Here is a 14,963-nt window from a genome sequence, read left to right on the forward strand (position 1 = left end):
ACGAGCAATTAGGTGCGTCGCAAAGTAGCGGAAATACTCCATGCTAAATAAACGTGGATCTCTTATACTATTAGATTAAGCGTACATCGCGGGTCAAAGTCGCTCGTCAAACGGTCTTACAAATTGCTATATTATCGTATAAGTATACAGTATCTACTTTGTAGCAACGAGTGTGTAGTCACGCCTTTTAGTGGTATCCGTCCATGGACATCTGTTATAACTATTTATTACTGACAGTGTGGCCTGTGATTATATTACGCATATCTTAACTATTACTTTGATTCAACAACACTCCTTACTCCTTAGTCCTCAACGGTTACAAGGCAGAAATCTTATCAGAGATTATATATGTACATGCGCTAGTAGCCACTTTCAGGTGGATTACGTGTTCGTATGCTACTCCTGTGATATCAAAAAAAAAATCTCCTAAAAAATCAAACGCCCCTACTCACGTCACTTTTCAGTGTAATTTTATTCAAATAAATAAATTAAATTTCGATCTTTGTAAGGCAAAAATAGTAAAGACTTATTAATTATTAAGCAAGCAGTGATAGCCTAGTGGTTAAGAAACTCGGCCTCTCCATCGAGGGGTCCGAGGTTCAAACATGCACGCACCTCTGATTTTTCAAAATTATATGCGTATTAGAAATTAATTATCTTAAACGGTGACGGAAAACATCGTAAGGAAATCCGCATACCAGAGAGAGATTTATAAAAAAAAAAAAAATCTCAAAGGTATGTGAAGTCTACCAATACGCACTTGGCCAGCGCGGTGGACTACGCCTAATCCTTCTCATTATGAGAGGAGACCCGTGCCCAGCAGTGGGACAACAATGGGTTGATGATGAATTATTAAGAACAGGCATTACTCTATCGACTGACAACATCACTTTGCGTTTATCCTTAATATTCATATACTCTTATGGAGACCTGTCACCGCCATTCTTAGTTACTCCCGCTGCTTACCTTCAATATGACGTCTAATGCATGCATAATAATTTTGTATGTAAAATTAAGTCAACTGTTATTAATATACTTTGATTTATGCTAAACAGACGATTACTTGGATGTAATACAATATAGTTATAAAATTAATTCTAAAATAACGCTTGAAAGTAGTGTAGAACTCATATCTCCGTATTAGGATTTTTCGTGTGTCGTGTGTGATGATGATGCTCGAGTCGGCCATTTTTGGTATTCGAGTACTTTAGTACTCATATAAAAAAGAATCGAGTCAGTACACAATTCCAGAGTATTCACAACGTACTCGAGTTAGTAACGAAGTACTCGAGTACTAATAACATACAGTCCAATAGCACGAAGACAAAAAGGGGCCTAAACTAATCAAAATCAAATAAATTGTTACTTGCACAATTGCTGCTGTATTCACTCGTTTGCCTATATAAGGTACATATCAGTGTACGAGTATCATCCGTATTCGAGTATCACTGGTACTCGAGTATCACTTATTAGTACTCGAGTATGCGAGTTTATGTAAGTACTCGAGTACTGACTCGAGTCGACCTCACTCGGCACATCTCAAGTCGTGTGTACCATAGACTCATAGACGAATACACAAACATTTAACTCCAGAATATATATCTAAATTCATCATTTAGCTATCTGTCTGGCCGGGGTTCGAACCTGGAACCCACAGCGTTTCAGACCGCTGGTCATCACTCTTGGCCACGCGGGCAGTCAAATTTATTTTATTTTATTATAGCTGTAGTATTTTTGTATCTTATTACTTACCAGGAAATGTTTAAGATAGGTATTTTTATTTCAAAAAACTGTATCTTAATTAACGTATTAGTTACATAATTAACAAGTTTATGAGATAGGCATCGTATTGCTTTATACTTTGAATATACTGTGAGTTTGTTGTGTCTATTATTACACTCTTAATTATGGTTTAATATATTCCAGTATAGGCTTTCGTCTTCATTAAAAACAAACATTGGTAACATGAACCTTAGGAAACAATCTAAGTATTTATAAGGGCCTTTCAACAGGTTCCTAAAACAAAAGTAGAACTCGCAATGTTTGCAGAAAATATTTTCCTTATCATCTCTTTGAAGACTGTAAATACCAACGTGGGATCGGGTAAACAATTCTTAGAGAAACCTGACATTTTCTTTAACACAAGCGTAGGTTTATTGTTGTCAATAACACTACCCTGCCAATTTAATGATTTACACCACTACCATAGTGTAGACGATAAGCTATAGACTGAACATTTCTTTTTAAATTTAATTTACCTTTGTACTGTATATTGAAACTGTATTACACTATGCATTATTTTTTAATTATGATTAATTAATTTAATTTAAATCTAATTGCAATATTTTTAAAATTCTGTGATTATTTTTGACATGACAATTTATTCCTTATCATCTTTTTTTTCACAATATACTGATTGTAATGTAATTTAATAATATTTGTATTTTTAATTCATAGCTTTTATATAGACATTTGTTAATTTGCATGTTGTCGTCGCCTATAATTGTCCTGGCACTTTTAGACTTATACCTACTTGAGTTTGTTTAATATTTAGTGCATAAGTGTACAGTATGTTGGCGATTCAATAAATAAATAAATAAACGGTTTGTACTGAGCAAAAATGTTAATGAGGGATTCTATTATAAGTATTGTGTTATGTAGCAAACTAAGTGGATATGTTTGTTTTCTCAGGGTCGAGGGGATTCTCGATTAGGGGTATTCGAGGTTCAAATACCAGGTACGCTCCGCATTACTCAGTTATGCGCTTATTAGAAATTAAATTTACTTGGTTTAATGGTGAATAATGGTTTATGAACTAAACTAATATGCCTGATGCCTGAGAGTTCTTTAATAATCTCAAAAATGTGTAAAGTCTTACAATTCGTCCTTGGCCAGCGCGTGGACGTTAACCTAAGCCACTCTCATTCTGAGTAAGATAATATGAGGCAACAGTGAGATAATAAAGAGTTCATGACATGTTATATAGTTCTGTGATAATATCAAGCGATCATTGCGGTCCATGGACACCTGCAATAGGGGCCATAATCAACCATAGGCGCGTTTCTACCTCATAGAAATAAATTGAGACCCCATGTAATACAGTATTTTTGGATAAAACACGCTTATTTTATTTCTTTAAATACAACATGATGAAAATTGATCATAATTATTATAATTGTGGTATATAACAAAACAAGGCTATACTCGAAAAAGCTTGTAAAAATGTTTGTAAATGGAGAGCACGCCTAACAGTTTTTACAGACATTATATTAATTAACTTTTACAAAAGAAATTCGAAAGATAGGTATACCCCGAGAGATTAATTCATGACCGATGTATTACCTGGCTTTATCGGCAGGATTTTTTCTTCTCTTTAATAATATAAGTTTTTATTTTATTTAATTTTTATGCACGGTTTTTACGCAGGTATATTAAACTTTTATCGCTAATAAGGTACTTAGGTACGTATAAAAGAGCTGAAAAAAATTATATTATATGTTTTGATTGTTTCGTAAATCCATAATAGCTAATCCTAATAAAGAAATTTTGAAAAATAAGGGCACGGCATGTTTTCAATATGCGTAAATTAAGAAATGTAGCATAGAATCGCTTATCGTTCACCAGTTCCTAGTGTGACAGAGGACCTTTCTAGTTCATTTCATTTTCTCTATGTAATAGTACACCTTCATGAAAGTGTTTGGGGAGAGGAAATAAGTGAATGAAAGTTGAATTGTGTACTGTCAGTGCACTTGAAGTGTGATTCATGTTATCGGAATGGTTTTTACTTCTACAAAAAAAAAATCTAGAATGAAATGAATATTTTAGATGTTCATAGATTTGAATCCTGAACCTTAAAGTCGTGTCTGAGGAGTGAGAAGTTAATGTGCGAGTTTTTTTACAATATGGGAGTAGCAGACGAGCATGCAGTGCACGTGATGGTAAATGGCTATTGCCGCCCATGGACACTTGTAATCAACAATAGGATTACATATTCCTACCTAGGGCCGGCGACAAATGCGCCGCTACCTCTGAGGATTAAGCGGGAACGCTTTGGAAAAGTATGTCTACCTTACCACAACATTCAAACCAGAACACAGCAGCGCTTAACACTACTGTTAACAGGTAGGTAAGGTGTGGCGGTGGAGCTGCCGGAGTCGAACCACAAATGGTTCTACCTTAAATGTGTTTATTACACAAGCAATGCTAGAAATGTTTATCCTACGCAAAATCTAGAAAAAATGTTACTTACACCACTCCACCCGTAGGGCAGGAAACCGGATGGGCCAGTCCAGTTGTTCGTATCGATGTAGAACGCGCCGGCCCCGACTAAGAACACCCATACAATCATGTTTATAGCATTCAACAGGTTGTTGAAGACCAGCGACTTCTTCACGCCAGCCACCAGCACCATGGTCATCAAAATGCAGATCACGAACGCCAGCACATCCGGAGGCTTGCCTGTAAATAAATCTTTGGTTACATAACGTCAAACTTAACTAGAACAGTTTACCAGGTAATTAGTGTGTATGAATATTATTAATCGATCTTTTGGATAAATTTAATATATTAGAATATATAAATATAAAATAGAATTTTGCCCGCTAAAAGGGCTATTTATACACTGATTATCTGTCTGTCTGGTTGTCTCTTTTTCACGCCCAAACCACTGAACCGATTTTAAACCTGAAAAAGGACATAGGATAGTTTTTATACCGGAAATCCCACGGGAACTAGGGATGGCGATCTAAGATCGATTAATCGGAGAATCGATCCTTTGGACCCAAAACATCGATTATTTTAATCGATATTAGTAAGGATTGAATCGTAAACTATACATTTGATCAAGTGATGATCTTTAGCAAAGCTGAAGGTCCGAATTTTCAGTTTTATGTATGTTAGTATGTTATATTATTTTCTTTTAAACGCGGGCGAAGCCGCGGGCAAAAACTAGTTTGTCATAAGTGTAAGGTTAAATATAAGCGTCGGTATTAATTTCTGTTTGCGTTATTTTTTTTTTAATTGACTGTCGTAATAACGGTGTTCATTAGCCTCGTATACTATATAAAATTACTCGTATGTTTTCGTCTTAGTATATGACAATTGACTTCTAATATGCACCGAAAAAATTAAGTTTCATATCAAAATTCATATCACTGGGCTACGAGTATAACTGCTAAAAAATAAGAAATGGTTACACACAAAGATTGATTGAAATATATTACCTCGTTGGTTTCTCTTTTTCTTATATTCTGACATGGCTAACACTTATGAATGTTCAAAAGTACACTAGATTGCACCTCGCAGTTAAAAGTGTAGTAACGAAATGATTGAGTTTCATAGACAAGTGATCAAATATGCAATTGCATGCGAATTTGAAACTGCGTCTGTAATTACGCTGAGTGTCTTTGTGATTACAATAAACATGTTACTACACCTCGGACAAACTCTCGCCAATGTTGGGTCCAAGGTTTGGATTCCTATATTGTCATATCTGTCAAACATTGGGACTAAACGCTTAAACATAACAACATATATTTTCGTTGAGTGCAGGAGTATCACACATATCTGAGAAGTAGTGCTGCATGATATTGAGATATGATTTGATTTGAATAGTGTTGAGAAGCAAATAAATAATTTACTTAAGATGATCAAACCTTTAGGTATAATAGATTACTTGTAATCATTTTTTCATATGACTTGCTGTATTTACAACTGTGCTCTTAGTATGAGTTAAAACTCATACTAAGAGTACAGTTGTAAATACGTTTTTACAAACATTACTGTTTCTATAATATTTGTTTATGTATTTTCTATATGTATTTATCAGTCCGCTAGGGACGCTGATTGGAAATATATGGGCAAATACGTAAAAAATACAAAATTAATCCGTTTTTTTAAAACGTAAAAAATTAATACTAAGGGTGCTGATGACAGATGTCCGTGAGGTGACTTCTTAACGACAGAAAACTTGCCTTTTCTTGCATTGTCTTTTTCTGTCTCAGTCACAGAAGTAAAGTATCCAAAGAGATAATTATTTGTTTATTTTGCTATGTATTCACAAATGTCCATTCAATACTAAAAGTGGATTTTCGATACGGAAAAATTAGAAGCAATTTGATTTATGGCTTCCCTAAAACATTACGACACTTCAAATATTGGGCCAGTAATTAGCCAATGGGCAGTTACAAAAAAAATGCCCATGTGTGGCCTCAACAGAATCTAACGGGTGGGCGAATACTGCGTCAATTTCTTGTTAGTGTCCTATCACATACTGGCTCTACATTATTATTTCGCTGTTATTCTATGTCAGCTTCTTTCGGACCTCGTTCTATTTATCACAAAGACATGATGATGCATCTATTGAAATTTGAACCTGTTTTCAACAAGCCCTTTATCATAACATGGGCGTCGCATAAAAATGTAATATTATATTACTGTTTACACAGTACAAAACCTATAAAATATTATTGCGTTGCAAAAATGTCTTATTGTAAAACTACTGCTTTGTAAACTTTTTAATTCCTGGATGGTTTAGCATTTCTATTTCGTTATGTGCGCATGAGGATCGAGTTTCGATTCCTGAAATGGTTGTTTAATAAGTATAGATATTTTTATATACAATCCTTATTGTATCAACGAAGTTGTACACCACAATATTTGTCAAAAACATTCAAAAAATGTATTAAACTATTAAGAGTCTGTCTTATTGTTATGAATTCCTTAATGCCTGTCTAAGATTACTAGATTCTAGATTTATTCTATAGAACCAGGCGTATGGCAGTACTCCGGCTAAGTCGTATGTAAATGAGGCACGGAACGCTAACCATTGGACCACCCCTGACTATTTACATTTGAATGATCGTAATTACTGTGAACAAGGTTAGTCGTGATTTCTTTCTATTTTAATAGTAAATGAGGACTCCTTGTTAAGTATTCACTGGAAGTCTGACGATAGTTCTAAATGGAACACGATTTATTTCTCGAGATAGACACGTTGAAGTACCTAAATTTAAGATTTTAGATCTTTATTACTTTCTCTTCAATAATATCATAGATAGAAATAATAAAATCAACATTGTTTTAAGGCAGAAATGAGTGGCGGTGGTGCGGCCGGAGCAGTACCCTTACCATGAGTTTTTACGTTTCGAGAAATATGACTGTTTTGGTACTTGTTTACGTATTTGCCCATACTATTTCCAATCAGCGCCCCTAGCGGATTGTTTCAGAACGTAACATTCAGTGTCAGTAACGTATCATTAAATGTCTTAATTGACAAAATGACGCTTTATGTTTTGGCCCTCTTTTTTGCGAACATGTGACGTGGACAAAAAGACTTGAGCACTTACTTATTGTTACGTTTACTCAGTCTATTGAAGCAAACGGAAAAGAATAATGGATTGAATAAACGTAACGTAAAATTGTGGGATGCTTTGAAAACTCATGGTAAGGGTACAGAACCACAGAGGTTTATTTAACCTATGCTATTTAACCTACTAATTATTTACCTACAACCTACACGTCTAAATAGGTTTAGATCCGGCCGCAAACATTCAGCTTGCTTACCGGTATACCTACTGTTTCATTAGCTCGCTAACTGAAGTCACTTTCTTTGAGCGTACAAAACAGAATTTTCAATAGAATGCGTACATAAAAACGCCCCACATTTTTCCGACCAGTCGGTTGACAGCAATTAGAGTTGTAGTGAGGGCCCGACGCTCATTAATCTTTATTTATTTTTAAGTATATTTCTTTTGTAATGCTTTAGATATTCTTGTTCATCCACGTAAATAATAATGTCTAACCCTATAAGTATATAAGTATAATGTAAGTAGTGGTAGGCTAGTGGTTAAGCAACTCAGCCTTTCATTTAGGGGTCCGATCAAACCTCAGGCATCGATGTTTCAAAGTTATGGGCGCATTAGAAATTAATTATCACTTGTTTAAATTGTGAAGGAAAACATCACGAAACCTGCACGACTGCATGTTATTAATTCCAATCAGCGCCCCTAGCGGATTATGTCAGAACTAGGAAATCGTATGGGCCAATACGTAAACAAATACCAAAACAGTCATATTTGTCGAAACGTAAAAACTCCTGGTAAGGGTACAACAACGGGACTGTAATGAGTTGATGGTGAAAATAATTTCATGTTTCTACCTCCTAACTTTGTTATGTTGTTTCGGTGCGAAGGTGTGTGCGCCTTCCTTAAAACTTTACTAACATTTTTCCTTACCAGACAGTAATGCGTTATGTTTAAAAGTTTCACAAAAGTATTATAACATAATTGTAGCAATCGTAGCAACTTGGGCAAAGAAATTGTGAACCAGATTGGAGCCATTATTCGCGCATACTGATTTTTATAATATGGGTGAGACATATACAAATGCTATCATTTTGGATAACGATAAATATTTACATTCAATAAAAATTGAACTAGGTTATATTATTTGAAGACCCGCGTAGCGGAGCTGCCGTCATTCCGGCTTGACGCGCTAAGGGTTCGGGTTTGATCTCCGGCCAGACAGATATTTAAATATTTAGACATATTCCCTGGGTTCGGGTGTTAGTATATTCGTGTTTGTGCGTTCATTGCCCCTACTACAGAGAATTCTAGTGTGGGGCCATGAGTCTGGAATGCGTTTAACATGTACTTACCAAATACGGTCCCAACGTTTTTAGCGACGTAGCTGGAGATGGCGCCGCCAAGCAGGGAGTCGATGCAGGCACTGAGGGCGCGGGCGCAAGCACTTGTTCCAATCTGTGTAAAGAAATGTGTTTGCGCTTTCATATCTTTTTCAGAAAATCGGATGATCGGAGAATGATCGGATTAAGACTAGCTTATTAATTAATCGTTTGAATTTTTTTGACTTTTACATACGAAGAAACAAGTCAAATTAAAGCTTACTACAGGCTTTTAAAAAGATAGTAAGAAATAAATACAACGCTAGAATGTTTGTATATTTATGACCGCTTAACTATTATAAATATTGTTGATGGTTTCAAACACATATTACAGGATTACAGGTTCGAATACTTATTAGAAGAACTAAAATACTTAAAGGCATTTTCGTTAAACTTTACAGCTGTCATATTAGAGTAACACATTTCGCACGGAAATCTTGAACAAGTTCAATGAAAGCTTATGAAATGATGTTTGCGTGCCAAAAATATATTTGGTACGTAAAAAGGTTAGATATTTAGAAGTCAAAAGACAAGAGCCCCGTAGTTTTCTAATAGCATTTTTCTCATTATTCATTTAAAGAAACATGTATGTGTAGTATAGCTCATTATTTGTATAATTTAGTTTTCTATCCTTTTTTTGAAGTTTTTATATATACCGCTATAAGATCGTGACGCGGCGATGATGTGAAAGCGCACTGAGGAGTACATTATATACTAAGTAATTCCGCATTCAAATTCAAATTCAAATCTCATTTATTCAAAATTGATTCATGAAGAACTTTTTGAAAGTCAACAAACTACCACCGCTTCGGAAGGTATTTCGCTATGGAGAAGAAGCGGCGCAAGAAACTCCATACGTGTGCATATTTGCATCTTTTAAAGGGTAAATAATATACAATTTTACATAGTGGTCCATATAATTAGGGCGAGCGAAGCGAGTCCTCTATAATTCAAAAATCTTGCAAGCTTTCCATCCCTTTTTTGAAAAAACTACAGGGCTTATAAATTTGAAACTTAACATAGTTACTTAAGGTCATGTCTAGATTGGACCAACACGATTGAACTAAGGTTTTGTACACAAAAAAAACACTTTTTTATCAAATTTAAATTTTGTGTAACATTGATGGCTGTATGACTTGGATTATTTTTGTTTAAATAATGGCAGAATAAAAAAAACGTCATGATGAATGCAGACATTTATGACATAATTATGTCAATCAAAAATATGAAAATGCTAAGGTGGCAGCGTTTCACCGGTGTATTTTAAAAGCGTTTTGTTTCAAGTTTTTCTTTGTTTTGTAATATAGGAGTAGCCGACGAGCATACAGTCCATATGATGGTAAGTGGCTACTGCCGCCCATGGACATCTGTAATTAACAGAGGTCGGCCACAGAAGCACCGCTCCCCTGAGGACTAAACTGGAACGTCTCAGATAAGTTTTTTTTTAATAATATATGAGTAGCAGACGAGCATGCAGTCCACCTGTAGTAAGTGGCTACAGCCGTCCATGGACATCTGCAATCAAACCCAGATAGGAGTACATATTCCTACCTGAGGTCGGTCACAGATGCGCCGTTACCCCTGGACTAAACTGGACTAAGCTGGAACGCCTCGAAAAACCATGTTTCCCTTACCACACTTTTCGAACCAGAACACAGCGCTGCTGTTATGAGGCAGAACTAGGTGTGGCGGTGGTGCCGCCGGAGTCGAACCACATAGGGTTCTACCACCTTAATTTAAACTATCCGTCCGATTTATTTAGTGTCAAAGAAAAAGTTTAATCTATTTACAATATGCGTACCGAAAATGTATCTAATTAATTACTATTAATCCATTTACATAAAATTTACGTATCATCGTATGGTAGGTACATCAATATAGCTCTGACAACTAAGTATAGTATAGCCATATCTTTATGAATTGTATTCTCCAGGTTATACTGGTGTACTTATAGACTGTAATACTGTAAAGTTTCATTCAAATCCGATTAATATAATACACAAACATCCATCCATACTCACAAACTTTCGCCTTTATAATATTCGTTGGATATTATAAATGTTTTGACGCAGTGCAGTTTCAAAAACTCCACATATCCGATTAATCTAAGTTTTTGTTTACAGTGGGAAATTAAAAAACGATCAAATAAAAAAAAAACTTAGCGACTGATAATGACATACTGTTTTAATAACTTGTGCGACTACATTATTAAGTGAGCGACTGGAAATATAAAGAGGCAACTTTAGTGTTAAGATAGATTAGGTTTTTGTAATTGAATTGGTTAGGTTAGGTTGGAACATATAAGACAATATAAAACGAAGCGAGCAGGGCGCGACAGCGCCCAGCGAGCGGGTGGGCCCAATCTGTATGAATTCAGACCTTACCTTTATTCATGATCAATGAGATGAGCACACAATATTCTACTTATTATAGTATTTTTCAAAGTGATTTTTGTATTCGAAACACTTCATTTAAAATAAAATGCTGCTCAGTATTAAAAAAAAACATTTAATGCTAAATATTGAATAAAACGTCCTGCGTTTACACTTAGAAAAATATTAGGTCGCTCAAATTAATGTTTGTAAGTTGCTGTTCTGTTGATTTTTCGTCACTCGCAGCCAGTTCAAATTAATGTTTGTAAGTTGCTGTTCTGTTGATTTCTCTTCACTCGCAGCCAGTTGCTCCCTTAGTAATACTATAACCAAAATTCATTATTTTTGTCATTCAAAACTTTTCTTTGCAGTCACTCGTTTAAATACTACCCGTTTAGAATCCATCCGCAAATTTCATTTCCATCGTCAAAAAATACTTTGTTTGTGACAAAAAGCCCAGTGACAAATTTACAATTTAGCGACTATCACATTGTGTTTTACGGAAATTCGTTCCTGTATTGTATAGAATTGGTTATGTTAGGTAGAAACATAAAAGAAAATACAAAACTAATTGAGCAGGCCACACACATAATTCATTAATTTAATTCATAAATTTAATAGTTAATTTAAGAATTGATAAAAATGTTATTTAATAGAATTAATTAGTAGCTCATTCGCAGCATTACGGAATGTATCCCTCGGAGCTTTAGTAAATTAAAGAAGTCGTGGTGAATTCAACAATCACTGATAAATGACCAAAATCGACATGAAGAGAATAATAAAGGTCATTCACCATCTTGTTGATTGGTAACAGACCCCAGATTAGCTTATAATGTACTGCGTTTCAGACATCCACTATAGCTTATACCTATATATACTTAAAAAATATTTTTTTGCAAATCAGACGCAATAATTTTATAAGTATGGCGGAGTTTAAATTCAAGAGTAAAAAGATACCAAGGATAAATCGCAAAAAAAATTACAATCCCAAAAAATGGATCTAATATAAGTTATCCACCACAAGTTAAAGTGGTTCTGGTTCTGGATCAAAGGTAGCTTTGCTCTTCATAGGTCCTCTGACGAAAGGTAGATTTAATAATTTATTGTTAATTAATAAGTGACCACATCATCCTTGATATAGGATCTCAAACTGAATATACCATTCACGATACGCGAGCCCTTATAAAGCTGCGCTTTTTGCTAGTTAATTATTTATGTTGGAGCTGGAGTTGTCATACCATGCGGATTTATCATTTAAGTACTGATTTACATTATAGTAAAATTATAGTTCAAAAAACAAAGAACACGCTTTTATGATAAAATCAACTAAAAAGTAGCTTTTCGGAGCTTTAGGTGCTTTTCGAACCTGATAAATGGAGCACCCCACACTTTTTCCACAATTATACTATTTACTGTTCCTTAATTGATTCTTAGATTGAAAATTATTTTCTACTTTTTAGTTGATTTTATCATAAAAGCGTGTTTTTTAGTTTTTTGAACTATAATTATTTATTAATTTTTAGTATTTCTCGTTATAGCGACCACCATTATTCATCGTTTGTAAAAAAATCAAGTGTCTATCTATTACGATTTAAGAGATAAAGCCCAACGACAGACGAACAGACCGCAGAGGGTTTCGATTTAACCTTTGAGTACGGAATCATTCTACAAGAGGGCATTATAGATATGTTTCAGAACATTTGAGTTATAGGGAAATAACATTATTATTTTCTAAACTAATTAAATTAAATCACGATATAAAAGTTACGCCTATTGAAACTAAATAGCAATAATTATTTGCAATCTAAAGTTGCGATGAACTTTGCTGAAGGTGTTTGAAAAATCTCGCCTCGAAAATCGTTAATCCAGAGGATGTTGATAAGGACAATGGTACAAAACTATTAATTAATGTTTAAAATATTGAATTGTCATCGGTCCTTAATAAGTATGCCAAATTTCGAGTTAATCCGACGTTTTGAAGGGGGTTAAAATCATGTTGAAAGATTCCGTTACATACTAACATACCAACATACCAACATACCAACATACATACGTCTGAAGCTAATAAAAGCGTGTTAAAATTGATGGCCGCTACTCTGACCAGGGTATTGAACTTAATCTTTAAGTTGCGTTTAACATATAAAGGGCAAATTTAAGAAATTAGGTTAGTTTTTACTTGGTAGAACCTTATGTGGTTCAATTCTATTTTTGCCGAATAACCGCAGCGTAACTGCTGCTGTGTTCTGGTTTCAAGGGTGTGGTAAGGGAAATATAATTTTCAGAGCAATCCCAGCTTAGACCTTAGGGGTAGCGGCCGCCCTCAGGTAGGAATCTAAATTTACCTGGGGTTGAATGCAGATTTTCATGGACGGTGTTAGCCACTTACTATCAGTAATTCAGTACCCTTACCATGAGATTTACAACGATTTGACAAATATGACTATTTTGGTATTAGTTTACATATTTGCCCATACAAATTCCAATCTGCGCCGTTAGCGGATTGTATCAAAACTATAGTGTCAGTAACGTAACATTATATGTTTAAATTGACAAAATGGCGCTTTATGTTATGTCTCTCTTTTTGCGAACATGTGAGGCAGACAACGTTTACTCAGTCTACTGAATAAACGGAACAGAATAATGGATTGTGTAAACTTAACGTAAAATTGTGGGATGTTTTGAAAACGGGTACAGATGGACTGCAGGCTCATCTGCTGTTTTTATGTAGTATAAAAAATGATCCTTATACATAGGGCCCTATATATATTATTGTAAAAATAATCTCTTTCTATAACATCTGCTATATGTGTCACACATGTGAATCTTGGCAGCAACTGGTCATTTAAGACCGATGAATATGCATGGTTTCAGACGCTGAACATTTATGAACGGTGACTGGTAGTATAAGTATTAAATAACAAGTTTAGTATCTACGAGGCCGTGCTTAATAAAAAAATAACATAGAAATACAACAGACTTCTATGTCACAAAGTACACAACAACATACACAAGTATTTATTTATTTAGACATACCAACAGCAAAACATATAAACACATTTACATTGAACATACAACCAGACAGATAATACTTATATGTAAGCCAATTATAGGTATGTACAGCAATCTCTTAAATCTAGTATTACTGTTAAAGCAGTTACAATTTAGTTATTAATAGTATATAATATAAGTAAAATATAAAGAAACAAATGTATGTAAATGTAGAGATACTATCCATAAATTTATATCTTACAATGAAATAAATTTTGTCTTAAATTTATTTTTGAGTAATAACACAGTAAAAAATAATTGAAATAAATGTTGGTTTAGTACATATTTCTGAAGTCGGCGCTCATCCGGAGCTAGGGCACTCGTCGGAGACACCTCCTCTTTTGAAGTCGGTTAAAAAGCCGATATTGGACCTAGTAGGATAGTGTGACATTTCCTAATAATAAGTTATTTTGAGATAACTCAAAAGCGTATTATGCATTTTTTATTGTGTTGTAATTACATTTTTCGATAAAATTTGCAATTTATGAAGATAGCTACTACTATGAGTATAAGTAAACTCAGCTGTAGGTGGCCCTGTACACGAGTGCTCTAGATTGGCCACCAATAGAGAGAAATGGCAAAATGTCGTGAGGGGAGTCACATCAGCCCCCACATACATGATGACCACGACCACTCTGACAAGAACACTTTGACAAGAGCGAAACGGCTAAGAAGAAGACTACTATGAGATACTCTCTTGATAATTAGACGGTTAAATATACATATTTAAACTATTTACAACACGTGTGTTACTATGATCGCGTAAACAAATTACTTTACACAAACGTAAAATAAAATGAACAAACCGATATTTCCGGCGTTTTCTAATTTATTAAATAAATCGTAAAGGGTAGATACTT

General features: G+C 34.5%; 1 protein-coding gene across 1 annotated transcript in view; it reads right to left on the reverse strand.

Annotated features, from left to right (window-relative positions):
• Positions 1–14,963, reverse strand: part of LOC140743648 (solute carrier family 7 member 14) — a 214,305-nt gene that overhangs the window by 75,936 nt on the left and 123,406 nt on the right. The window contains exons 6-7 of the mRNA XM_073075076.1: positions 8,657–8,759; positions 4,250–4,458 (exon numbers count right to left, since the gene is read on the reverse strand). Of these exons, the coding sequence (XP_072931177.1) occupies positions 4,250–4,458; positions 8,657–8,759 (312 nt within the window). The remainder of the gene's footprint in view (positions 1–4,249; positions 4,459–8,656; positions 8,760–14,963) is intronic.

Source organism: Epargyreus clarus, unplaced genomic scaffold (assembly GCF_041222505.1).
Source record: "Epargyreus clarus isolate Ecla_fem2 unplaced genomic scaffold, WU_Ecla_fem_2.2 ptg000007l, whole genome shotgun sequence".
Taxonomy (NCBI): domain Eukaryota; kingdom Metazoa; phylum Arthropoda; class Insecta; order Lepidoptera; family Hesperiidae; genus Epargyreus; species Epargyreus clarus.